We start from the raw sequence: 25,202 nt of genomic DNA, 5'->3' as shown, positions 1-25,202 counted from the left end.
ATACTTAGCTATAGTCTCCGACGTTCCGACAGAATTTCAAATCTCGCGGCACATGCGACAGGTAGGTCAGGTGGTCTACCTTACCCGCCGCTGGGTGGCGGGCGTATGAACCAATCTATCTCTCCAGCCAGATTTTTTTCTGTCGCTGAAGCGATAACAACTGTTGTCATTTCATTCCGATATATTCTTCATTTCTCGCTTGCCTGGAGATTGATTTGGACATTTTGGTGACGTATTCGCTCTATTTTGGCTTGGCATACGCTGATTGTGGACCGTTATTGACTTTGCGCTGGATTTTCCTGTAGAATGTCTGATTTTGATTCTGTTTCCAAAACTCCGGTTTTGTTTAGAGTATGTTTGACCGATGGATGTAAGGTGAGGTTACCGAAAGCTGCGGTTGACCCTCACACTTTCTGTGTTAAATGTAGGGGGAATGAATGTTCGTTTAGTAACCTGTGTCAAGAGTGTGAGGTTTTGAACGAAGATGAATATAAGGCTCTTTCTTCTTATATTAGGAAACTTGAAAGGGATAGGGTACGTAAAGCTTCTTCAAGGAGTTCGAGCAGGTCGAGAATGAGTGAGAATGAAACTAACATTAATGTAGTTTTAAAACCTTCCTCCCAGGTCTCAGCTCCTGCTCCCCGCACCGAAGCCGTAGATTCGTCTTCGGAGGCGGCGGCCTCAAAAGCTTCCTTGTGTTCTAAGGAAGACAAGAATCTTCGTACTGATCAAGGTAAGAGTGTCAGTGATGATAAGTGCAGTGTACCCAGTGATGTGGAGGGTGCGTCTGACCGGCTCCTTAGTGCCTCCAGGCCTAGACCTCTTCCAGACTCCCAGTGCCAGTGGAGGAGGAAAGTCGAAAGCCGCAGGAGGGCTAGGGAGAGCCCCCACCGGTCAGGCGTCCCCTCGGCAGATCCTGAAGTTCGCTCCCAGGCTGCCTTGGATCGTAAGAAGAAGAATATTCTTCGTCAGTGTTTTTCGTCATCCTCTTCTCCTTCGCCGAAGTGTGGTTGGAGCTCTAAGGAGGCGTCACGCCCGTTGAAGAGGGCTGCGGAGGCTCCCTTCAGTACGTTAGCGTCCAGCCCAGAAGACTTTTCTGATGTAGCTTCCTTGCAAGCAAAGAAGCCTAGGAGATCCAGTGATCGCCCTCCTTCTCCCCGCTCCTCGCGCTGAGCTTGCTTCGGAAGAAGATCCTGGGGACTCTCCTTCTCGAGTGCTAGCGGGTCCTACAAGCTCAGATCACAGCCTTGGCGGACTCCTTGGCATCGAGATCGCGTAGAAGGAAGGATTTGTCTCTCCCTATCAAGAGATCGAGGCGCGTTTTGTCGGAAGAGCGCTCTCCTTGTAATCGGCGATCTCCTTCTTTTGAGGATACTTCTACACATCGTAACATTTCACGAGGGGAACACCACTCCCGCTCGGAGGTGTCGAGACGCCATTCGTCGGATAGGCGCTCCTTGGACTATGAAGATATATCCCCAGATCGGATTCCTTCCTCGGGTAGACGCTCAGCCCCTTCTGTTTCTCCTTCTTCTAGAGTTCGTGCAAGAAGAGAGAGTCGCTCAGGTCATAGAAGACTTATTTCGTCGTCTCCGTCTCATCTTTCTTCTCCTCACCTTCTCAGAGAACCTAGGGAATGCCCTTCTGAAAGTAGGCGCACTTCTCCTTCCGACTACTAGTTCGTCGGGCGTCGGATAACGTTGACTGGTAGGCGCTCATCGCATGGAGTTCGCTCCTCCCCTGTAAGACTCAAGAGTCTAGTAGGAGCCCTGCTCCTGGTAAGCGTCCTTCTTTTAGTAGCTATTCTCCTGGAGAAAGACGCCTTGATCCTCGTTTGCTTCGTTCTCCTAGTAGGCGCTCTTCGTTCTCGAGACTCCCTACTCCTGATCGGTCTCCTCTTGCTAGAAGTCAAGAACGCCTCAAGCGCCCTGCTTCTGTTAGGCGCTCGGAGCCTTACAGACGTTCTCCCCTTGGTAAGGACCAAGATCTCGTCGAACGCCCTGTTCCGTTTAAGCGCTCGGAGCATAGCAGCCGCTCTCCGCTTCGTAGGCATCAAGAGCCTCTCAAGCGCCCTGCTCCTGATAGGCGCCCTATTTTTAGCATGTTTCGCCGCTTGGTAGGCGCCAGGATTCCCCTAAGCGCCCTGTGACAGATAGGCGCTCGGCGCCTAGTAGCCGCTCTCCTCACGATCGGCGCCAGGATTTTAGTAGGCGCTCTCCCTCTCGTAGTTTCCCTAGGGATAGACGTGGTCTTTCTAGGGAAAGGAGTCCTTCCTCTTTTGCTGTTAAGAGTTTGTCTGCGTTTAGGAAGGAATGCGAGATTAGACAAGAATTTTCGGATAAGCGTCCTTCTTTTACGACTCGTCGTTCTCCTGTACGCCTCTCTACTTTGGAATCTTCTCCTCATTCAAGACGTTTGTCTCCTTCATCGCACTGTACCCCAGCTAGGAAATCATCTAAGGATTCTCATAAGGATCCTCATCCTCGTTCTCCTCTTCAAGAAGACCAGGAAGCCTCTGAGAAAGAAACTAATACATCAGCAACAGTTTCTTCGTACAAGAAGCTCACAGAGCTTCTCCTTCAGGAGTTTGGAGAGTCTTTGAGCCCTACTGCTCCTCCTTCTCCACACTCGTTGTTCTCCACAGCGAAAGCAACGAAAGGATCTTCGTGTGTGAGAATGAAACCGACCTCACTTTTTATGGAAGAAAAGCGCTCAAGAGTTTCGGTTCATGGATGCGTACTAAAGAAGAAGCGGGGAAAACTATGTTTGCCTTCCCTCCGTCGAAGCTTTCAGGACGGACAGGATTTTGGTATGAGACAGGAGAACCCTTGGGACTGGGCCTTCTGTCTTCAGCTGACGCAGATTTTTCGGCACTAGTAGACGCCACTAGAAGATCAGCTTTGAATTCGGCCAAAACTACGTGGGCAATGAATGAAATAGATCACATTCTAAAAGGCATTTTTGTACATGAACTTCCCTGACAGATATATACTTAGCTATAGTCTCCGACGTTCCCGACAGAATTTCAAATCTCGCGGCACACGCGACAGGTAGGTCAGGTGGTCTACCTTACCCGCCGCTGGGTGGCGGATGTACGAACCACTCCCGTAAGCTTGTCAGATTTTTCTCTGTCGCGGGAACGATAACAACTGTTGTCGGTTCCTCTCGATAGTTTTTTCGATTCTCGCTTGCCTGGAGTTAATTTGGACTTCTTTTGGTGACGTATTCGCTTTGCTTTTGCTTGGCATACGCTGATTGTGGACCGGTTTGATTTGAGTTTGATTTTCTTTAACGATGTCTGATCTAGAATCGGTAGTTAAAACTTCGGTTTTGTTTAGGGTTTGCGTGAATGAAGGATGTAAGGTGAGGTTGCCGAAAGCTTCGGTAGACCCCCACACGGTTTGCATGAAATGCAGGGGGAATGAATGTGCTTTTGCTAACCCTTGTAATGAATGTAAGGGATTGAATGAAGAAGAATATAAGGCTCTCTCTTCTTATGTTAGGAAGTTGGAACGTGATAGAGTGCGTAAGGCTTCCTCTAGAAGTTCTAGCAGATCTAGAATGAGTAAGTTGGATGTGGATCCTAATAGTACTAACGTAGAATTAGAACCTTCTTCCCAAGTTGCAGCCCCGGCTCCCCGCACCGAAGCCGAAGATTCGCCTTCGGAGGCGGCAGCTCTGAAAGCCAAGAATCGTTCTATGGATCAGAAGATTCGTCAGTTGGAAGGTAAGGAGAGTGTTAGTGATCAGTGCAGTGTCCCCAGTGTTGTGGAGGGTGCGTCTGACTGGCTCCTTAGTGCCTCTAGGCCTAGACCTCTTCCAGACTCCCAGTTCCAGTGGAGTAGGAAAGTCGAAAGCCGCAGGAGGGCTAGGGAGAGCCCCCACCGGTCAGGCGTCCCCTCGGCAGATCCTGAAGTACGCTCCCAGGCTGCCTCGGATCGCTACAAGAAGGAGCTCCTACGCCAAATGCTTCTCCTCTTCGTCGTCTCCCTCTCCGAAGAGAGGTTGGAACTCCCCGGATGCGTCGCGCCCGTTGAAGAGGGCTTGGAAGGCTCCCTGCAGTCCTTTGGCTTCTAGTCCGGAGGTTTTCCCGGAAGAATCGTCGGTGGAGGCGAAGAAACCCAAGAAATCCTGTGATCGTTCTTCTTCTCGCGCTCAGCGCTCAGCGCCTGCTTCCGAGGAAGAACAAGAAGATTCTCCTACGAGAGTACTCGCGGGACTTCAAGCTCAGATCACGGCGCTAGCAGACTCTCTAGCAGTTAGATCACGTAGGAAGAAGGACGTTTCTCTTCCGATCAAGAGATCTAGGCGCCGCTCTTCAGAGGATCGTTCTCCTTCATATGGGGAGGTTTCGTATGAAGGTGGGGGCTCGCGTGAGCGCCCTCGCTCGAGTGAGCGCCCTCCGCTCGTCGCGTGAGCGCCCACTCGCTCGCCGTGGCTCTCTTTCGATTTCAAGACGCCAAACATCGGTAGGACGCTCTATGGAGAAAGAAGTTTTTTTCTCCAGATTGGATTCCCGCTTTCGGTAAGCGCACTGCACCTGCTCATCACGCGTTTTCTTCAACTCCCTCGCGTGAAACTTCTCCTCAGCAGCCTCAAGATTCTAGAAGGGCGCCCTTATACAAGTAGGCGTTCTTCTTCCAGATGTCACTCTCCTCGAGTGTCGGATCGTGACTTCTCTCCTGACAGGCATCTAGAGTCTGGTAGGAGTCGTGTGCATGATAGACGGCCTACTGTTAGCCGCTCCCCGCAAGGTAGGCGCCAAGAGCCTACTGCACATAGATCTCCTAGTAGGCGCTCGTCTCTTTTAAGGCGTCATACTCCTGATTATTCTCCTAGGGGCAGACAACAAGAGTCTTTCAAGCGCCCTTCTCCGTGTAGGCGCTCTCCCGCTTCTAGGCGCACTTCTCCTGACCGTTTGTCTCTTGGTAGGCACCAGGAATCCCGGAAGCGCCCTTCTCCAAGTAGGCGCTCGTTAGTTTTGAAGCGCCCTTCTCCTGAATGTTACCCTCTTGTTAGACGTCAAGAGTCTTGCAAGCAGCCTTCTCCTAGTAGGCGCATTTCGCCTTCCAGTCGGACTTCCGTTGATCGTACGCAACTGGACAGGTATGGAGAGCCGCGCAAGCGCTCTGCTCTCGATAGGCGCTCTTCTCCTGGCAGCCGCTCGCCTCAGGATAGGCGCATAGAGTATAGTAGGCGCTCGCCTCCTCGTAAGCGCCCTGTGGATGTTTCCGAGGATTCTCGGAGTAGGAGCCCTACCTCTCCTTCGCTGAGATTCCGTATACCTCGAAGAGGGAGTCTCATCGTAGACTTCCCAGATCTTCTCATCGTTCTCCAGTGGATGTGAACTCTTCTAAGAGAGGGCGTTCTCCAACCTCTCGCTCAACTCCTGCTAGGATCCCTTCGTCACCTAAGGATCTTCCGCGCTCATTGCCTCGACAAGACGTCCTAGAAGGTTCGGATTGAGGAACCGAACACTTCTGCTGCTGTCTCTTCTTACAGAAGCTTACAGAGCTACTTTTACAAGTTTTTGGGGATTCCCTTACGCCTACGGCTCCTCCTTCTCCTCACTCACTTTTTTCAAACGGCGAAGACAGCGAAGAGTTCTTCTTGTGTGAGGATGAAGCCAACTCTTTCTATGAAGAAGGCACTGAGGAGTTTTGGTTCCTGGATGGCTTCCAAAGAAGAAGCGGGGAAAACGATGTTCGCTTTTCCTCCTTCGAAAGTTATCAGGACGCGCTGGTTTCTGTGTAGGTCGAAACAGGAGAGCCCTTAGGATTGCGTCTACCGTCTTCGGCTGATTCGGATTTTTCGGCACTGGTAGATTCGACAAGGAGAAACTGCCCTTAACTCTGCTAAGACGACTTGGGCAATGAATGAATTGGATCATTTGCTCAAAGGTATGTTTAGAGTGCTAGAAGTATTTAACTTCCTTGATTGGTCGTTGGGAGTCCTAGCCAAGAAAATTGAAGTGCCAGAGTCAATTTCGCCAGAAGATCTTATGTGTGTTTTGTCTTGTATGGACAAGTCGGTAAGAGACGGAGCGAGTGAAATCGCCTCCCTTTATGGGGCCGGGATCGTGAAGAAGAGGTCGGTTTATTGTTCCTTCTTAACGAAGTCGGTCTCCCAGCTCAGAGGTCTTCTTTGCTGTTTGCTCACCTTCTGTTCTACTCAGGTTTGTTCCCAGAAACATCGAGTGCAGGACATTTCGAGGTCACTTTTCGGCCAAAGCATCCAGGGACCTTTTGGCACAGTCGGCAAGAAAACCTCGCCCTTCCTTCCCTACCAAGGCTAAGAAGGAAAAAGGCAAGTGTTCGAGAACCCTTTCGAGGGGCATCTTCATCAAGAACCTCTACGTTTAGAGGTCGTAGACCTTCAAGAAGGGTTAAGACTTTCGCCAAGTCTGTTAAAGCCCCCAATAACTTGCAAGTCCTTCAAATCAACTGTGGGCGCCAGACTCTTAGAGTTTGCAGAAGTCTGGGCCTAAAAAGGGGCGGATTCTTGGACCCTTTCTATTTTGAGGAGAGGGTTTACCTCCATCCCTTTCGTCGAAAGACCTCCCTTGACGACCATCCCAAGGGAACTGACGGCCAGGTACAGAGACCCCATCATGAATCAAGCTCTCCATCTAGCAGTAGATCAGATGCTGGAGAAGGGGGCTATCGAACTAGTGACAGACCATCATTCATCGGGCTTCTACAACCGCCTTTTCCTAGTTCCGAAGTCCTCAGGGGGATGGAGACCGGTGTTGGATGTAAGCGCCCTGAACTTCTTCGTAGAAAAGAAGTAGTTCACGATGGAAACGCCTTCATCAGTGCTGGCAGCACTTCGTCCAGGAGACTGGTGGTTTCCTTGGATGATTTACAGGACGCTTACTTCCACGTACCGATCCATCCTTCCTCGAGGAAGTTTCTCAGATTCATGATGGGGGGCGAAAATTTTTCAGTTTCAGGGCTCTGTGTTTCGGACCTCTCGACGGCCCCTCAAGTGTTCACGGGGATTTGAGGAATGTGGCTCAATGGCTTCATTTGAAAGGGGTGAGGATATCCATGTACCTCGACGATTGGCTAATAAGGGCCAATTCAGAAGATCGTTGTTTGAAGGACTTACAAGTAACTTTAGAATTGACGAAGGCTTTGGGACTTCTCGTCAATTTCAAGAAGTCATCACTAATTCCCGAGCAAGAGTGTGTGTATCTCGGGAATACAGATGAACTCTCTGAGTTTTTCTTGGGCTTTTCCCTCGCAGGAAAGGATAGCCCGAGGATTCGAGAGAGTAACACCTTCTTAGGGAAAGAAGTATGCACAGTGAGGGAGTGGATGAGTCTGCTGGGGACGCTCTCCTCTCTGGAGCAATTCGTTTCCCTAGGAAGGTTGCACCTGAGACCACTCCAATTCTTTCTTCATCGGAATTGGAGTCGTCGTTCTCAGGATTTGACGTTCTCCCTGTCGTTATCCCAGGACATCAAGAAACATCTCTTATGGTGGACAGATCCAACCTCTTTGCGAAGGGACTGTCTCTTCAATCACAGACCCCCAACCTGGTGTTGTTCTCCGACGCGTCGGACATGGGGTGGGGTGCAACTCTGGGAACCAGCGAAGTGTCAGGTACCTGGGTGGGGGACCAGGTAGCCTGGCACATCAACAGAAAGGAGTTGATGGCTGTGTGGTTGGCTCTGAAGGCTTTCGAGCCCAAAGTCAGAAGATCGGTAGTGCAGGTCAAAGCGGACAACACTACAGCTCTGGCATACATCAGGAAACAGGGGGGACGCATTTTTTCCCCCTTCTCCCTGTACGAGCAGCAAGAGACCTTCTTCTGTGGGCAGAAGAAAGAGGAATCAAGCTTCTCACCAGGTTCGTGCAGGGAGAAAGGAATGTAAGAGCAGATCTCCTCAAGCAAAAAGGAAAGATCAGGTCCTTCCCACAGAGTGGACCCTTCATCTGGATGTATGCCAGAGCCTGTGGAAGTTATGGGGCAGGCCACACATAGACCTCTTTGCCACGTCCAAAGAACAAGAAAGGCTGGATCCTTTACTGCTCTCCGATATCGGATCCAGAGGGCAGTAGCAATAGATGCTCTTCTTCTAGACTGGAACGGACTCGACGTCTATGCGTTTCCCCCCTTCAAGATCCTGGGGCTAACCATCAAGAAGTTCGTAGAGTCCGATTCAACGAGAATGACCTTAATCGCTCCCTTTTGGCCGGCCCAAGAATGGTTCACAGAGGTACTGGAATGGTTGGTGGACCTTCCAAGATCGCTCCCGCTAAGGAGCGATCTACTCAGACAACCCCACTTCGACAGGTACCACAAAAATCTCCTCGCTCTCAGTCTGACTGGTTTCAGACTGTCCAAAGTTTGGTCAGAGCGAAAGGCTTTTCAGCAACAGCTGCTAAAGCAATCGCAAGAGCGAGGAGACCTTCCACCTTGCGTGTATACCAGTCAAAGTGGGATGTCTTTAGACGTTGGTGCAAGAGGAAGAACATTTCCTCTTCCAGTACCTCTGTGACCCAAATTGCGGATTTCCTTATTTCCTTTTCCCAAAGAAGAATGTCATCTGGTTGTGTCAACTATTAAGGGATACCGCAGTATGTTGGCGGCGGTATTTCGGCATAGAGGCTTAAATATATCCGATGATAAGGACCTGCATGATCTTATTAGATCATTTGAAACCATTAAGCGTCCTCATGTAGTACCGAACTGGAATCTAGACGTAGTCCTACAATTCCTTGGATCGTCTAGATTCGAACCTCCTGGCTTAGCCTCTTTCAAGGATTTGACGAAGAAGGCTATCTTCCTTTTGGCCCTAGCTACAGCTAAGAGAGTGAGTGAGCTCCAAGCTATTGAGGGCAATGTAGGGTTTAAGGAAGATTCTATGGTGTGTTCATTTCTTCCAAGTTTCCTGGCAAAGAATGAAAACCCATCACGCCCTTGGCCCAGGAGCTTTGAAGTTCGTAGTTTATCTTTTCTAGTAGGGGAAGAGCCTGAAAGAACTCTTTGCCCTATGAGAATTATGAAGTATTTCCTTAAGAGGAAGGAACAACTTAAGGCTAATCAAGATGTGCTTTGGTGCTCCGTAAAGGACCCCACTCGGCCCATGTCGAAGAATGCTCTTTCCTTTTTTCTGAGAAGCCTTATTACAGAGGCACATGTTGCCTGTAAGGAAGATCATTTTAGACTACTGAAAGTGAAAGCTCACGAGGTGAGAGCCATCGCAACTTCGCTTGCATTCAGAAAAAATATGTCTGTGCGGAACTTGATGGAGGCGACTTTTTGGAGATGCCAATCGGTTTTTCGCAAACCACTACCTACGTGATGTAAAAATCACATATGATAAATGCTTCGCCTTGGGTCCTTTCGTATCGGCGGATTCGGTACTGGGCAGGGAGCTGAAACTTATCCTGTGTAAATTTTTTATATGTTCCCTATATTTTATATTGTTGTTTTTTGGTTGTCTGAAAGAGGTTGCAGGAGGCACCTCTTTTTGTCGTAATATTAACCCTTTGTATTTTGGTTAGGTGGTCTGGTGGGTTTTGGCTCCTTGCAGAGGTAGTGGTAAGGATCTGTTAGGTAAGCGGACAAGGTCCCTCTAACAGCATCCGACTTGGATTCTACCACAATAGGGGATCACATATCCCAGTGGTAGATCCGAGAGTCTTTCAGCATCATGGTTTCACCGTCCTTAGCTGTAGCTCTCCAGGCAATGCAGACTCAGAGATAGTATCTATGAAGTCTTCATCCTGAAAAGGTGAGAACCAAGGTTTTTATATCCTACAACATTAGTTGTTTCCCGTCTTACCTGTATTATTGAGCTGTCTCTTACCCTCCACCAAGTGTGCCAATCAGCTAAGTATATATCTGTCAGGGAAGTTCATGTACAAAAATGATATTGTTAAACTACAATAAAGTTTTGTACATACTTACCTGGCAGATATATACGATTAATGGCCCACCCAGCCTCCCCTCAGGAGACAGGTGGAAGAGAAAAATCTGACAAGCTTACGGGAGTGGTTCGTACATCCGCCACCCAGCGGCGGGTAAGGTAGACCACCTGACCTACCTGTCGCGTGTGCCGCGAGATTTGAAATTCTGTCGGGAACGTCGGAGACTATAGCTAAGTATATATCTGCCAGGTAAGTATGTACAAAACTTTATTGTAGTTTAACAATATCATTTTTAGAGTCTTGGAAGTTTTCAACTTTCTCGATTGGTCCCTCGGAGTCCTAGCCAAGAAAACTCAAGGACCGGACACGTTTTCTCCGGAGGATTTGAATTGTGTCTTATCCTGTATGCATAAATCGTGAGGATGGGGCCAGCGAAATAGCTTCACTGTTTGGAGCAGGGGTCTTGAAGAAAAGATCAGTATTTTGCTCATTTTTAACAAAGTCTGTCTCACATGCTCAGAGATCGTCTTTGCTTTTTGCCCCTCTCTCTATGCAGCTGTTTCCTAAACACCTGGTTCAAGACATTTCGAAGGCTCTCTCTGCCAAAGCTACGCAGGACCTTCTAGCGCAGTCTGCAAGGAAGCCGCGCCCTACCTTCCAGACTAAGACGAAGAAAGCTAAGCCGACCTCTGAGGAACCCTTTCGAGGGGCTTCTACCTCTAGATCCTCTTCGTTCAGAGGTCGGAAACCAAATAGAAGAGGGAGGACTTTTACGAAGTCAATCAAACCTCCCAAGTAAGACTCAAGTCCTTCAGACAACTGTAGGCGCCAGGCTTTTACAGTTTGCAGAAGTCTGGGCCCAGAAAGACGCAGATGCCTGGACCCTGTCAATTTTGAGGAAGGGCTATCTCATCCCGTTCTCTTCGAGGCCTCCCTTGACGAATACCCCGAGGGAGTTAACGGCCGATACAGGGACCCCATCATGAATCAAGCCCTCCGACTAGCGGTAGATCAGATGCTGGAAAAGGAGGCGATCGAACTAGTGGCAGATCATCTTTCGGCAGGCTTTTACAACCGCCTGTTCCTAGTTCCGAAATCCTCAGGGGGATGGAGACCGGTGTTGGACGTAAGCGCCCTGAACTTCTTCGTCGAAAAGAAGAAGTTCACGATGGAGACCACTGCCTCGGTGTTAGCAGCACTCTGTCCAGGGGACTGGATGGTGTCCTTGGACTTACAGGACGCTTACTTCCACGTACCAATCCATCCTTCCTCGAGGAAGTTTCTAAGATTCATGATGGGGGGAAGAATCTTCCAATTCAGGGCCCTGTGTTTTGGCCTCTCCATGGCCCCCCCAAGTCTTTACGGCCATCATGAGGAATGTGGCACAATGGCTTCACCTAGAAGGGGTGAGGATTTCGCTCTATCTCGACGATTGGCTTATAAGGGCCAATTCCAGAGATCGTTGTCTGAAGGACTTGAAGAAAACCCTGGATTTGACTTATTCCTTAGGACTTCTGGTCAATCTGCAGAAGTCAAGTCTGATTCCCGCTCAAGAGTGCGTTTATCTGGGGATCCAGATGAACTCTCTGAGTTTTCGGGCTTTTCCGTCACAGGAGAGGATAGCCCGGGGACTCGAAAAAGTAACAACCTTCTTAGGGAAAGAAGTATGCACAGTGAGGGAGTGGATGAGTCTGCTGGGGACGCTCTCCTCACTGGAGCAATTTGTTTCCCTAGGAAGGTTGCACCTGAGACCGCTCCAATTCTTTCTTCATCGGAATTGGAGTCGTCCTTCTCAGGATTTGAAGTTCTCCCTGTCAATTTCTCATCAAATCAAGAAGGAGTTAGCATGGTGGGCGGATCCCAACAAGTTCTCGCAGGGACTGCCTCTTCAATCCCAGAACCCCAGCCTGGTGTTGTTCTCCGATGCGTCGGAAACAGGTTGGGGGGCGACTCTGGGAACCAAGGAGGTGTCAGGAACCTGGGTGGGGGACCAGTCTTCCTGGCACATCAACAGGAAAGAACTAATAGCCGTGTGGCTTGCTCTGAAGGAGTTCGAGTCAGATGTGACAGGAGCAGTTGTGCAAATAAACTCGGACAACACCACGGCTCTGGCATACATCAGGAAACAGGGGGGGACGCATTCCTTCTCTCTGTACGAAACAGCAAGAGATCTTCTTCTGTGGACAGAAGAAAGGGGGATAAAACTTCTCACCAGATTCGTACAGGGAGAAAGGAATGTAAGGGCAGATCTCCTCAGCAGGAAAGATCAGGTCCTTCCCACAGAGTGGGACTCTGCACCAAGATGTTTGCCAGAGCCTTTGGAAGTTGTGGGGCAGGCCTCTCTTAGACAAAAGACTAGATCTGTATTGCTCGCCCATCTCGGATCCAGGAGCAATAGGGATAGACGCTCTCCTACTCGATTGGAAAGGACTCGATGTATACGCGTTTCCCCCCTTCAAGATTCTGGGGTTGACTTTAAAAAGTTCGCAGAGTCAGATTCCGCGAGGATGACTTTGATAGCTCCCTTTTGGCCAGCACAAGATTGGTTCACAGATGTGCTGGAATGGCTAGGGATTTATTCCAAGATCGCTTCCTCTAAGGAGCGATCTACTCAGACAGCCCCACTTCGACAGGTACCACAAAAACCTCCCCGCTCTCAGTCTGACTGGCTTCAGACTGTCCAGAAACTGGTCAGAGCGAAAGGCTTTTCGTCAGCAGCTGCTAAGGCAATTGCTAGAGCGAGGAGGTCTTCCACTTACGAGTGTACCAGTCGAAGTGGGATGTCTTCAGAAGATGGTGCAAGAGGAATAACGTTTCCTCTTCCAGTACCTCTGTGAATCAAATTGCAGACTTCTTTTTATTCTTAAGACAAGAATGTGGCTTAGTCGTTTCGACGATTAAAGGCTATCGTAGTATGTTTGGCGAATGTCTTCAGGCACCGGGGCCTTCAACTTATCGGAAGATAAGGACCTACAGGACCTTATTAGGTCTTTTGATACAACGAAAATGCAGTCTCCTAAGACACCTAGCTGGAATTTGGATGTAGTCCTTCAATTCCTTGGTCCTCTAGGTTTGAACCCCCTAATTCAGCCTCATTCAGAGACCTTACCAGGAAGACTCTGTTTTGATGGCTCTAGCTTCCGCCAGAAGAGTGAGTGAGCTTCAGGCGATTGATGGTAATGTGGGTTTTAAGAGGACTCTCTCATTTGCTCTTTCCTTCCTGGTTTTCTTGCAAAGAATGAGAACCCATCAAGTCCATGGCCCAAGAACTTCGAGATTCGTGGGTTATCTTCTTTGGTAGGAGAAGAACCCGAGAGAACTCTTTGCCCAGTGAGAATGGTGAAATACTACCTTAGAAGAAAAGAGCAACTGAAAGCCAACCGAGAGGTCCTGTGGTGTTCAGTAAAAGAACCTACTCGTCCATTGTCGAAGAACGCATTGTCCTTCTTCTTGAGAAGCCTCATCAAAGAAGCACACGGATCCTGCAGAGAAGAACATCTTAGGCTTCTTAAAGTGAAAGCACACGAAGTAAGAGCCATAGCAACTTCTCTTGCTTTCAACAAGAATATGTCCGTGCGAAATCTGTTGGAGACAACATTCTGGAGATGTCAGTCAGTGTTCGCGAACCACTACTTACGTGATGTGAGAATCACTTACGAAAAATGCTTCGCCTTGGGCCCGTACGTATCTGCGATTCAGTGCTGGGGCAGGGAGCTGGAACTCATCCTGTTTAGTAGTATAAATTTTTTCCCCTTGTATTTGTTGTTGTTGGTTGCCTTAAAGAGGATGCATGAAGGCATCTCTTTAGGTCGTAATACTAATCTTTAGTAGTTTGGTTAGGTGGTCTGATGAGTGTGGCTCCTTGCAGTAGTAGTGGTTAGGACCTGTTAAGATAGGGACGAACTCCCTTTAACAGGATCCGACTTGGATTCTACCACACAAAGGGATCATATATCCCAGTGGTAGATCCGAGAGTCTTTCAGCATCAGGTCACGTCCTAGCTGTAGCTCTCCAGGCAACGCAGACTCAGAGACAGTATCAATGAAGTCTTCTGCCTGAACAGGTAAGAACCAAGGTTATTTATATCCTACAACATCAGTTGTTTCTTATCTCTCCTTATTACTTTAGCTGTCTCTTACCCTCCACCAAGGGTGCCAATCAGCTAAGTATATATCTGGCAGGGAAGTTCATGTACAAAAATGATATTGTTAAACTACAATAAAGTTTTGTACATACTTACCTGGCAGATATATACGTCTAATGGCCCACCCAGCCTCCCCTCAGGAGACAGGTGAAAAAAAAAAAAAAAAAAAAATCTGGCTGGAGAGATAGATTGGTTCATACGCCCGCCACCCAGCGGCGGGTAAGGTAGACCACCTGACCTACCTGTCGCGTGTGCCGCGAGATTTGAAATTCTGTCGGAACGTCGGAGACTATAGCTAAGTATATATCTGCCAGGTAAGTATGTACAAAACTTTATTGTAGTTTAACAATATCATTTTTACACATGAAGAGTCTAGGAGTTTGACAGCATCAAAGCAAATCTGTAGATGTTCTTGACATTGGAACCTAAAGCTGGAGTTATTGCTACCAGCACTGGATGAGCAAGATGGGCATTGAAACATGAACTTGTAACTAATATGAAACAACCAGAGTTACAGGAAGAGAAAAATCATTCCTTGCTCATTGACAAGGTGTGGATGCTAATGTAAAAAAGTTTTTGATCACTCTTCAGTGTCCCTTGAAAGGAAAACTCAACATCGAAATAGGAAACATGTCCATACTATTTCCAAGCTGTTTTGTTCAGGAATTGAATAGTGATTCTGTAAGTTCTAACTTGCACAAGAGCTCAGACCTTACTCCTTGCATATATTTTCTTGGTTAGATGTGAGAAACAGACACGGCTGTTGAATGCCAGAGGGGAATAAGCTCCCACTGTTGAATACTATGTTTCACATGTCAGCAATGAGAAGATTAGTAAATCCTTACACTAAGGCACTACCAACAGTGACCTAAAGAAACCACCCCAGAAAGTCTACAAGAACAGTACGAAGCAAAACAGTAACATGTAAAGTGCAGAGTGTATGGAATATAGAGACAAACATAATGCATAATAACTGTAATTGTGACTAGATCAAAAGTAAAAATAATTCTTAATGTGAAGAAGAATAATTACCTTTGAACATTTATTAAGAATATTCAGTGAAATTAAAAGTTATGATTCTGTGTGCCTAAGAACTTTTAACATTCCTCTTTGAAGGTCAGTGTGGAGGAAGTGGGAAGATCAAGAATGACAATCTAAAACATTAATTCACATTAAGAGATGAAAAACTTAAAACGAATGAAAAGATAAAAATTGAGTGTAATAGCTATTATTGGGAACAGAGTTTAAAAAACTCACTGACAATATGTAAAATAAAATTAACTGAATAATCCATGCTATAGTTCATAAATAAATGTGTCAAATGTTAAGCTTAAGCCCACATAAACCAAAGATAGATGCATGACTGAATAATAGAGAAGTGGAGAAAATCTCTAATATAAGGTAAACAAGGACAAAGTTACTATGTAGTAGACAAACCGAGTCAGGATACAAGAGGAATAAAGAAAAGTTTGAATACTAAATAAAATAGAATAGACTTATAAGTACATGGTAGTAACAAAACACTATCAAACCAAGAGAAAAGGCCTAAAAAGGAAAAATTTTAAACCTGTAAAGGAAACTTAAGGCAGGTAACAAATTCACAAGTTGAATACACAGGAAAATAAGAGATTGGTGGTAAACATTGGACTGTGCAAGCTGAGTTTGCATAGTGGAACCTAATCTTTCAGTTCTTTTTCCCTTGATTTACTGATGAAAATTTTATCCCTTTCACTTGAGTACATTAACTGTTGGTTTATTCCTTTTTAATGAACTTAATTGATTGCATTAATTTTTTTCCAGCTTGTGCTGTGTCCTATGTCTCTCTTACTGTTTGCCTGACTTCTGCATACTTTCTGAAATCTTGCTCTCATGATTCTGATTAGTTATCAAAAAATATACATCAGGCAGTGACAGTGATTGTGCTCAGTCATGGCAAAAAACTGTTTGTAAATTCAGAATATAAGAATGTTTTATATGACAGTTAGTAGCTGTAATGTGTTGGATAAGGTGTTTCATCTGTTTAGTAAGAGGAAATAATTTTTCTTATATACTCTCACTTTACTGAGGGTGAAACAGAGCCACTCTGTGTTGTGTGTACAGTATTGAAGCCTATGATTTAGGGAACCTCAGCATGTGGATCAAATTATAACAAAAACTAGTTGCAAGGAGTAAGAGAGTCAAAGATTTGACAAAATATGTGGGATTTAACAAGCAATACAAAGTTGAAAATTAATTTTTAACCAAATATTATAGTGAAGATATTGCTATTATTATCTGTTAGTTAAATAGCCAACTGAGCATCATTACTTACTTGAATGGCTTCCCCAAAGGATTTGACTACCCACAGTGTGCCATACATACAAGGCAGTGTAAGTGGGATACCCCCAGAAGGAGAGAAGAAAGTAAAGATCAGTAAGTCAAGCTGCCAGTACCAAACTCATAAGTATTATTCTTAGGAAGTACTTTATGATTGTATGATTTTGATCATTTATTATCAGAAGTGAACTATAGCTGCCCTCTTTTTTTTTGTGATGTAGGTACTCCAAGCAGTATGCAGAAAAGAGAAATCTTACCACTTTAGAGCCGACCCAAGAAGAAATCGATGGTATGTCTCAAATTTTATATTTTTCTTTTTTATGTGTAAAATTGAATTGCCTTGATTGAAAGTGTTTCATTTTTTCTAAGTTCAGGTGTTGAATGTTATTAGAAAAAGTGCAAATGATTTTAGAAATTCTTCTTAAAGTGAGAAGTCTCACATGGATATTTTATCATTCTTTTTATTCTTAAATGTGAAATTTTACAAAAGTCCAACCAATGTCATAATAATATGTTGTATTTTATTCTCTATAGTTTTAGATGAAATGCGGAAGTCATGGCCGTGTTTTGAATGTGATGAAGGTTTTGAGACATCAGCAGAGTTACAACAACACTTAGTTTGCCATGATGACGTAAGTAGATTGTTATGCTCATTCATTAAGTTTTATTTTGGGCAAGTAAGTTTACAGGTCTGATGGTTTAGTTTGTTTGCCCCCACCTAACCTAGTTGTTAAGGGTTCAGTGGTTTTTATTCTAAATAGTACAATGTAAACCGTGTGTTCATATTGTCCTGAAAATTATGTGAATACACGTAAGTATAACCGAATCACGAAAATTGGAACTTGATGAATATTTAGATAAAGGTAACATCCATGAAGGAAGGTGAAACAATGGAGTAGCTGCTGCGAGGCCTTTCGACTTGTTATCCTTTACTAAGTCCAACTGCTCAGAAGCTGGGACAGGACAATTAAAAGATTATACAGGGTGGTGACTGTAAATCTCATTTGTTCATATATGAAACAAACCTTCGGTCTTAACATTAGAATATACACTAGCGCCAGCTGGACAACTGGTAGAATTAATAAAAATCTTGTGTGATCCAGGGACTATTGGCATTTGTACCCGGTTACTGGGCATTGGTAGCTCCCACAATGCCCTGGGCATCCTGTGACCTATCAGTTACTTTCCTACCGCCTTTAAGAGAGGATGTGATTACTCTCTATCTATTTAAAGCTGTTTTAGTTTGCCCGTTTATTTTCATAGCTTTCTTTTTTTATCTTTCTCTGGGTGATCTCAGTGTGGGTGTGATCTGCTGGGTTCGTGTAAGTTGTGAGATAATGGAGAATTTTGCTTCACCAATGGAACTTTCTTCGGGATCTTGCAAGAGACAAAGGAAATGCCCTGGAGTGAGTGGGTTTCCTTGTTCAAGATTCTTAACATCGGTGTCTATGGATCCTCACCCAACGTGTAATAGGTGCAGAGAAAACGTATGTACTATTACCAATCCTTGTTCAGTTTGTTGTGGTTGGTTGGTAGAACAATGGAAGAAGTTTTATGGGAAAGGTCAGTACAAAAGAAAGGAGTTGCTGCCGTCTTTGGTTAAGTTAAGTATATTTTAGTTTAACCAGACCACTGAGCTGATTAACAGCTCTCCTAGGGCTGGCCCGAAGGATTAGATATTTTTACGTCGCTAGGAACCAATTGGTTACTTAGCAACGGGACCTACAGTTTATTGTGGGATCCGAACCACAGTATATCAAGATATGAATTTTTATCAGCAGAAATAAATTCCTCTGATTCCGCGTTGGCAGAGCAGGGAATCGAACTTCGGACCACCGGATTGGCAGCCGAGCTCGAAAACCATTCGTCCAGCCTGGAACTGCCGCCATCTTTGAATGATCAAGCGTCTTCAGCTTCTTTTGTATTGGCTATACATCAGACTGCTCCATATGTTTCTTCACCTGGTTTTGATGTTTAAAATACCTCTACAGTTTCTTATAACGATTCGTCATTGGAAACATCAGGAATGGTTTTGTGAAATTTTGTACATAGTTACGCTCCTTCATTCCCGGCAAGAAGTGGGGGAGCATCTCTATCTTTGTCCCAGGTTTCAGCCCCCCGATGTGCAGAGGATGGAAGGAATGTGGTCGGCATTAGGCCCATCAGGTGTACCAACCTTGGGCGGGTTATTGTCCCACTATATGACATCACGCTTCCCTCCGGGTCCTTTGTCTATGTGTTTTCCATATCCACCTGGTCTGCAATTTATGGGGACGAGCTCTATGGCAGTGGCAATGGCCCCAATGTTTCTGGCGATGCATAATTTGCGAAACAGTTTTGCAAGACATGCAGGGATGCCAGCAGTAGCCACACAGTGTCTCCCATCTAGTGTGGTACGTCACAACCAAAAGGCTTCAGTGACGGCACAAACTGACATGGCAGCCACCCTGATGTCACAGCCGACAGCCACTCTCACATCCGCATTGCCTCTGGATACAAATACGCTTTCAGACTCGGTAGCACACACATTTATGAAGAAATTGCAAGCTTTAAAAGAGAAAATAGGAAAGACAAAAGGGAAAGACATGAATTGTATTCTTCTTCGTCATCTTCTAGTTTGACATCATTGCAAAGCTTGATGGCGTCACCGCCTGCACCAGTCAAGCATTGGAGGGTAAGGGACTTCATGACTGATCCTCGTGCCAAGAGGAAAAGATTAAACTCTTCTTCATCTTCGAGCCAGGGCTGTCACCTCCCTGTCAAAAACAAAGTGAAGAAGGCAGTGGCATTTACATATGTCGGCATGGCCAAAAGGTTTGATGGCCACTGGAATGGAACGAGCTGAGACGACGATGCCAACAGTGAAGGGAAAGCTGTTAGTGGATACATAACTGCTGTTGAGGAAACCAACAGTGAGTGGACATCAATCGACAAAGAACGGAGAACATACAAGTTTCTCCTGTAAGACCTTTCAAAATAAGAAGGAATGATGAAAAAGCTCCCATTAAAAGGTCAAATAATAGAGTTGGTAACCCCTCCGGATGCACTGATGGAAGTAGCTGTTCGCCTCAACACCAGAAGATCAAGGTTAACTTCCCCAATGGCTGTGCAGAATGATAACCCAATGACTGTTCAGAATAGTAATAGAACCAGAGAAGAAGTGCGTTCTACTTCACGAGAACCGTCATCCTGGAGGAATAGACAGGGTTCTTGCTCTAGATCCGCAAGCATGGAAACATTTAGGCTGTTGCGTTCTCCTGGTGGTTACTCAAGATCGAGCCAACAACGGCCGTCAGAGATCAAAGATGCCGCGGTTGCAGGGTCCGATGGTCATGAATCACACAGACGTTTCTCAGCAGGTAGGCGTGAACTAATTTCATCTGCTGTAGAACAGAATGCTTTGGAAACGGAGGAAGGGGAGAATCAGGAGTTTCTGGCTTTGTATGCAGGGGTGATTGACTGTCTGAAACCCTTTCCACTATAGCTTTTACGGGAATTGACATGTTTTTAGGGCAGAAAAAGGATACTAAGGTGTCGTATGAATTACCATGCTCAAGTCATGCAGAGTCTGTGTTACAACATGGATTTCTGGAAAGGATAATATTTTAAGATCAAATAGATCATTCAAGTTCCTCCCCCTGCCATTACTGAGACATAGGAAATATTATGTGACTCCTGTTGTTCCATTATTATCAAAACAAATCAATCTGGACATACACGCATTTCCTCCGTTTTGCCTGATCTGTCAGGTTCTGAACAAGGTGATGTGGTCTCAGAACCTCAAGATGACTCTGGTAGCCCCACTGTGGCCAAAGGCAGAATGGTTTCCGGACCTGTTGGAACTTCTAGCAGATGTTCCGAGAGAATTACCTCCCTGGGACAGCCTACTGTATCAACCACACGTGGGGAGGTACCACCAGTCTGTGCAATCCCTATCACTTCATGGGTGGAGGCTGTCAAGTACCTCCTGCAAGTAATAATAATAATAATAATAATATGCTTTATTTCAGCTCAGGGCCATATACGTACACTGAATATACAAAATACAGACAGTAACATACACAATCTAGATACATGAGACATGATAAAAAAGAAAAAAAAAATGAATATGTAATTGGCACTTATCCACAAAATAGCTGAGGTAGCATAAAAGCTAGTAATCATAATACTGGTAATAACAGTAATAATATTGGTGAGAAAAAAAATATGCATTGAGAGTAATAACAGTTAGTGTACAAATTATATAACTTAAATTTCAACTAGAGACCTTAGGTGCTTACAGTAGTCAGGTCCAGAGGGCTAAATACAAAAATTGAATGTAAAAAAAAAAACTTTAACTTGATAGTAATCACAGTAATAAAGAAAAATTAAAGTAACAGCAATAAATGTAATAATGACAAAAACTGCAGATGACATCTTGCCAATACAGAGATTAAGTCCTTTAGGGGACAAAGGCCTCATTTTCCCATCTTTGCCACAATTTAGATCTTCTTGCTTCACTCCTTAGGATGCTTTGTATGAGCGAGTTGCTGCTGTTTCTCACTCGGGTTACCAGACTGGACATTGTTCGCCTAACAATGATTTTTAAATTGTCCAGGCGGTTTTCTATGAACATCTGTGTGGCGGAGTGGTAGCGGGGAGTGAGAGGCTTTTCTCAGAAGGCAGCATCACAGATGGCAGAACATATCAGAAGGTCATTGGCAGCTGTGCACCAGGGAAAAAGGTCTGTGTACTGTGATTGGTGTTGTAGAGGGAGTCTTTCTCCACTCAGAACCCCTGTTCAGCAGTTAAGTGGATTTTCTGATATATCTCAGAACAAAAAATCTGTCTGCATCTGCCATAAAGGGATACAGGGCTGCACTAGTTTCAGTTCTGCGAATGGAAATAGCTATGTTAATAAAGAGTTTTAAGCAGTCGTGTTCTTCAAAGGAACTAAAAGCTCCAGATTGGGAGTGAACCTTGGTACTGAGAAGTCTTACTAAACCCCCGTATGAGCCGTTGCGACAGTCCACAGATAGACGCTTGACCCTAGAAGCAGTCTTCTTGTTGGCTCTGGCCTTGATCAAAAGGGTCGGGGAGCTACATGGTCTGTTGTATGTGGTGAAGCATTCCAGAGGCTTGAAGTCTATGGTCTTCAAATTTATTCCAGAATTTGTAGTGAAAACTCAAAACCCATCAGTAGTAGATGACAGATTTGACTCCTTTTCGATACTTCGGACCGGGATGCCAAAGGCTTTTTGTGTGTACAGAATGGACCAAGAAGGAAGTGTCCAGGAATACAATATCGTTTTGGTTGAGAGAATCAATCAGGGATGCATATCTGACAGAAGCTGGAGTGTCAGATAATCTTGAGAGAACTAGAGCTCATGACATCAGGGTCCTGAGTGCTTCTTTGTCTGTGGAGAGGATTTTGAAAGCGGGTGTTTGGCGATGCCAAACAACTTTCACTTCCTTTTATTAAAAAGATGTTGCCCATAGATCCTTGGACACTTTTTCCTTTGGTCCGGTGGTGGCTGCTCAACTAGTAGAGTAACTCATCCAGTACCCCTGGTAGGTCTGTTAGTGTCTAGTTTAAGATGAAGGTATGAAAGTAGAATGAATGAGATGACTGGTCTCGTTTCTTTCCTACATTTTCTATCCACTCCTTTACCTATGGGCGGTAAGAGGGAGAGTACCATCATAAGCTGGAACGGACTAGATACAGGTGAGTGAGACAGCCATACTGTCAAGGTAATCAATAGCATAGGATGCTTTTCAGTAGCAACACCCCTCTCGGTAGCCGGGAGAGAGTGGGGTGTTAATAGCCACATACAGGGACTTGAGTTTCTTACGAGAACAGATAGCTCTCCTTCTTCCATAAATGCAAAAGCTATGGTATTGTATAAAACACCCAGAGAGGGAAGCCAATAGATTCTCATATATCTTTGGTTCTGAGGTTGTAGTCCATTGTCTTAGAATATGGTTATTCGGAAATGGATGAAGGTGGCAAACTCCCAGTCAGTTAAAAGAGGCTTACCTCCCACCAATAAGTAAGTCTATCCTAATGTTAAGACCGAAGGTTTGTTTCATATATGAACAAATGACAAATTTTTAATCCATTTGTATTTTTCATAACTAACAAACAAACCTGAGGTCTTAACATATAAAGGCCCATCCCGAACCACCCCTCTAACAGTCTAAACTGGGTTGGAAGAGCAACTGATAGGTAACGGTATGCCCAGGGTATTGTGGGAACTACCAATGCCCTGTGACCAAGTACAGATGCCAATAGTCCCTGGATCATATAAGTTTTTTTATTCATTCTACTGTCCAGCTAGCGCTAGTAAATATCCTAGTGTTAAGTCCTCAGGTTTGTTAGATATGAAAAATACAAATTTATTAAAAATTTGTCGTTTTTGTAAACAATAAGAATTTTTACAAAGTGAACATTTTCACAAGAAAACATTAAACGTACAAATACAAAGAAAATATCTTTTAAGTAACTAATCTGTAATTAACTCACTGATATTATCTCTAAAGTCATTCTTAAATATTTTACTTATACATATAATAGTCCAAATAATGCAAGCCAGAGCTAAGGTTAAAATTACAATTGGAAGTAAGTTGTATAATGGTGGATTCTGAAAGATTTTGCGAAAAGAAATCTTTAGATCTAGCCATTCCAATTTATCCTCTGTGTGAATTTTCACTTAAATGAATGAATACTGCATTGGATGTTTGCCCAGTTTTGACAGAATACTTATGATGTTTAATTCTTACTTCTAAATCCATGCTAGATTGGCCAATATAAAAAGAGAGGCAGTCCAAATATGGAATTTATATATTATGTTGTTGCTTTCTTTAGGGCCATTTTTCATTAGTATTCCTTTTATTGTGTTATTACACAGGAGAAAACAAAGTTGACTTTAAAAGATTTTAACAATGATTTTATGGTGGTCAGTCACTGCCTGTATAGTCTTTAAATTGTTTTGTCCCTGCTTGTGAGCAGTTGGACTTTATCTTTTGTAAGCCTCTTAAATCTTACCCATGGTTTGGGTAGGTCTACTAATTCTTCAGGTGTGTGGGATTCCAGGTACTACTTATTTTCCTTTTAATCCCTATCTGTCATTTATATAAGTTTTCTTTGTAAACTTATATCAGTCTACTTAGTAAAGGACGACAAGTCAAAAGGCCTTGCAGCAGATACTCCATTGTTTCACTTTCCTTTGTGGATTTTGCCTATTATTTATAATTCTAATAAACAGTGTTGGTGAGGTAAGTATACAAAAGAATTATTCATATCTAGAGAAATTACACTAGATCAAAACAAACGCGAAAGTGGTAAAAATAGCGACTCAACAACAAAAATGAGATGAGGCTTGGTATCTTTATAGGGAAAAATTGAAACACTCATAGGTTGTTCCAATTTTTGTAATGATGATAAGGATGGAAGAAGTGAATGTGGCAATCTGCATAACAGTTTTATTTGGTATTTAGTATTAGTATGAATGTGAGTAAAACAGAGGGTAATGACATGATTGATGTAATAAACACTGTTTAAGAAAAATCATAGAATATCCCATAATAATAGAAATGAAAAAGTATGCATAAAGAAAAATTCAGGTTACTTGACAGAACATATTAACCCTTAAACGCCGAGCCGGTATTTCCGAAAGTGTCTCCCGTATGCCGGCGGCGTTCGGGAGTGAAAGCCAAAGCAGAAAAAAAGTTTTTTTTTTTTAAATCACAGCACGCTTAGTTTTCAAGATTAAGAGTTCATTTTTGGCTCCTTTTTTTGTCATTGCCTGAAGTTTAGTATGCAACAATCAGAAATGAAAAAAATATCATTATCATATATATATAAATATTGGAATATATGACAGCGCGAAAAAAAATTTTCATAAATAATTATATACAAATCGTGCTGTGAGCAAAACGGTTAAAGCTAATGAGTTAATTATTTTTTCATTGTACGTATTGTACACTAAATTGCAATGATTTTGGTATGTAACAAATTGTAAAACGATCAAAGCAACACAGAGAAACTATTATCACAATATGATGCATGAATTCGTAACGCGCGGACGTAAAAATAAGTTGTTTTCAAAAATTCACCATAGATTGAAATATTGTGCTAGACTTCCCGTTTGTTGCAAAATGAAGGTAATTGATTGAATATTACTAGACTGTAAGTGTTGTAGCTTACAATTGCAGTTTTCTACCATTTCAGTTGAGTTAAAGTTGATCGAAGGTCGAATTTTTTCTATTTATTGTGATTTATATGAAAATATTTCAAAACTGATTAAAGCTACAACCATGAGTTATTTTTTGTTGCATTCTATATGAAATTGCACACATTTTCATATATAAAACTTTATGTAACGGCTAATATAAAACAGTGCAAACATTATGACAATCAGACGAAAGAATTTCTGATTTTTTCGGCATAGTTACCGCGCGGACGTAACGGAAAAGCTTTTTTCAACAATTCAATATAAATCAAAATATTGTGCTAGAGACTTCCAATTTGTTGCAAAATAAAGGTAAATGATTGAATATTACTAGAATGTATGAGGTTTAGCTTACAATTGCGTTTTTCGACCATTTCAGTCGAGTCAAAGTTGACCGAAGGTTGAAATTTTTGCACTTATCGTTTATTTGAAAATATTTCAAAACTGATCAAAACTACAACCATGGGTTGTTTTTTGTTTTATTCTATGTGAGCGCACATTTTCATATATAAAACTTTATGTAACGGCTAATATAAAACTGTGCAAACATTATGACAATCTGACGAAAGAATTTCTGATTTTTTCGGCAGAGTTACCGCGCGGACATAAGGAATTTTTTTTTTTTTTTTTTTCAAAAATTCACCATAAATT

General features: G+C 44.0%; 1 protein-coding gene across 3 annotated transcripts in view; it reads left to right on the top strand.

The window, feature by feature from the left end:
* LOC135217107 (uncharacterized) overlaps positions 1-25,202 on the top strand; it is a 172,532-nt gene that overhangs the window by 18,739 nt on the left and 128,591 nt on the right. For all 3 annotated transcript variants that reach the window (XM_064252801.1, XM_064252799.1, XM_064252802.1), the window contains 2 exons: positions 16,563-16,630; positions 16,876-16,973. In XM_064252801.1, coding sequence (XP_064108871.1) covers positions 16,563-16,630; positions 16,876-16,973 — 166 coding nt within the window. The remainder of the gene's footprint in view (positions 1-16,562; positions 16,631-16,875; positions 16,974-25,202) is intronic.

This window comes from Macrobrachium nipponense, chromosome 7 (assembly GCF_015104395.2).
Source record: "Macrobrachium nipponense isolate FS-2020 chromosome 7, ASM1510439v2, whole genome shotgun sequence".
NCBI classification, from domain to species: Eukaryota; Metazoa; Arthropoda; class Malacostraca; order Decapoda; family Palaemonidae; genus Macrobrachium; species Macrobrachium nipponense.
The sequence above is the reverse complement of the archived record's forward strand: the minus strand, read 5'-3'. Positions and strand labels throughout refer to the sequence as shown.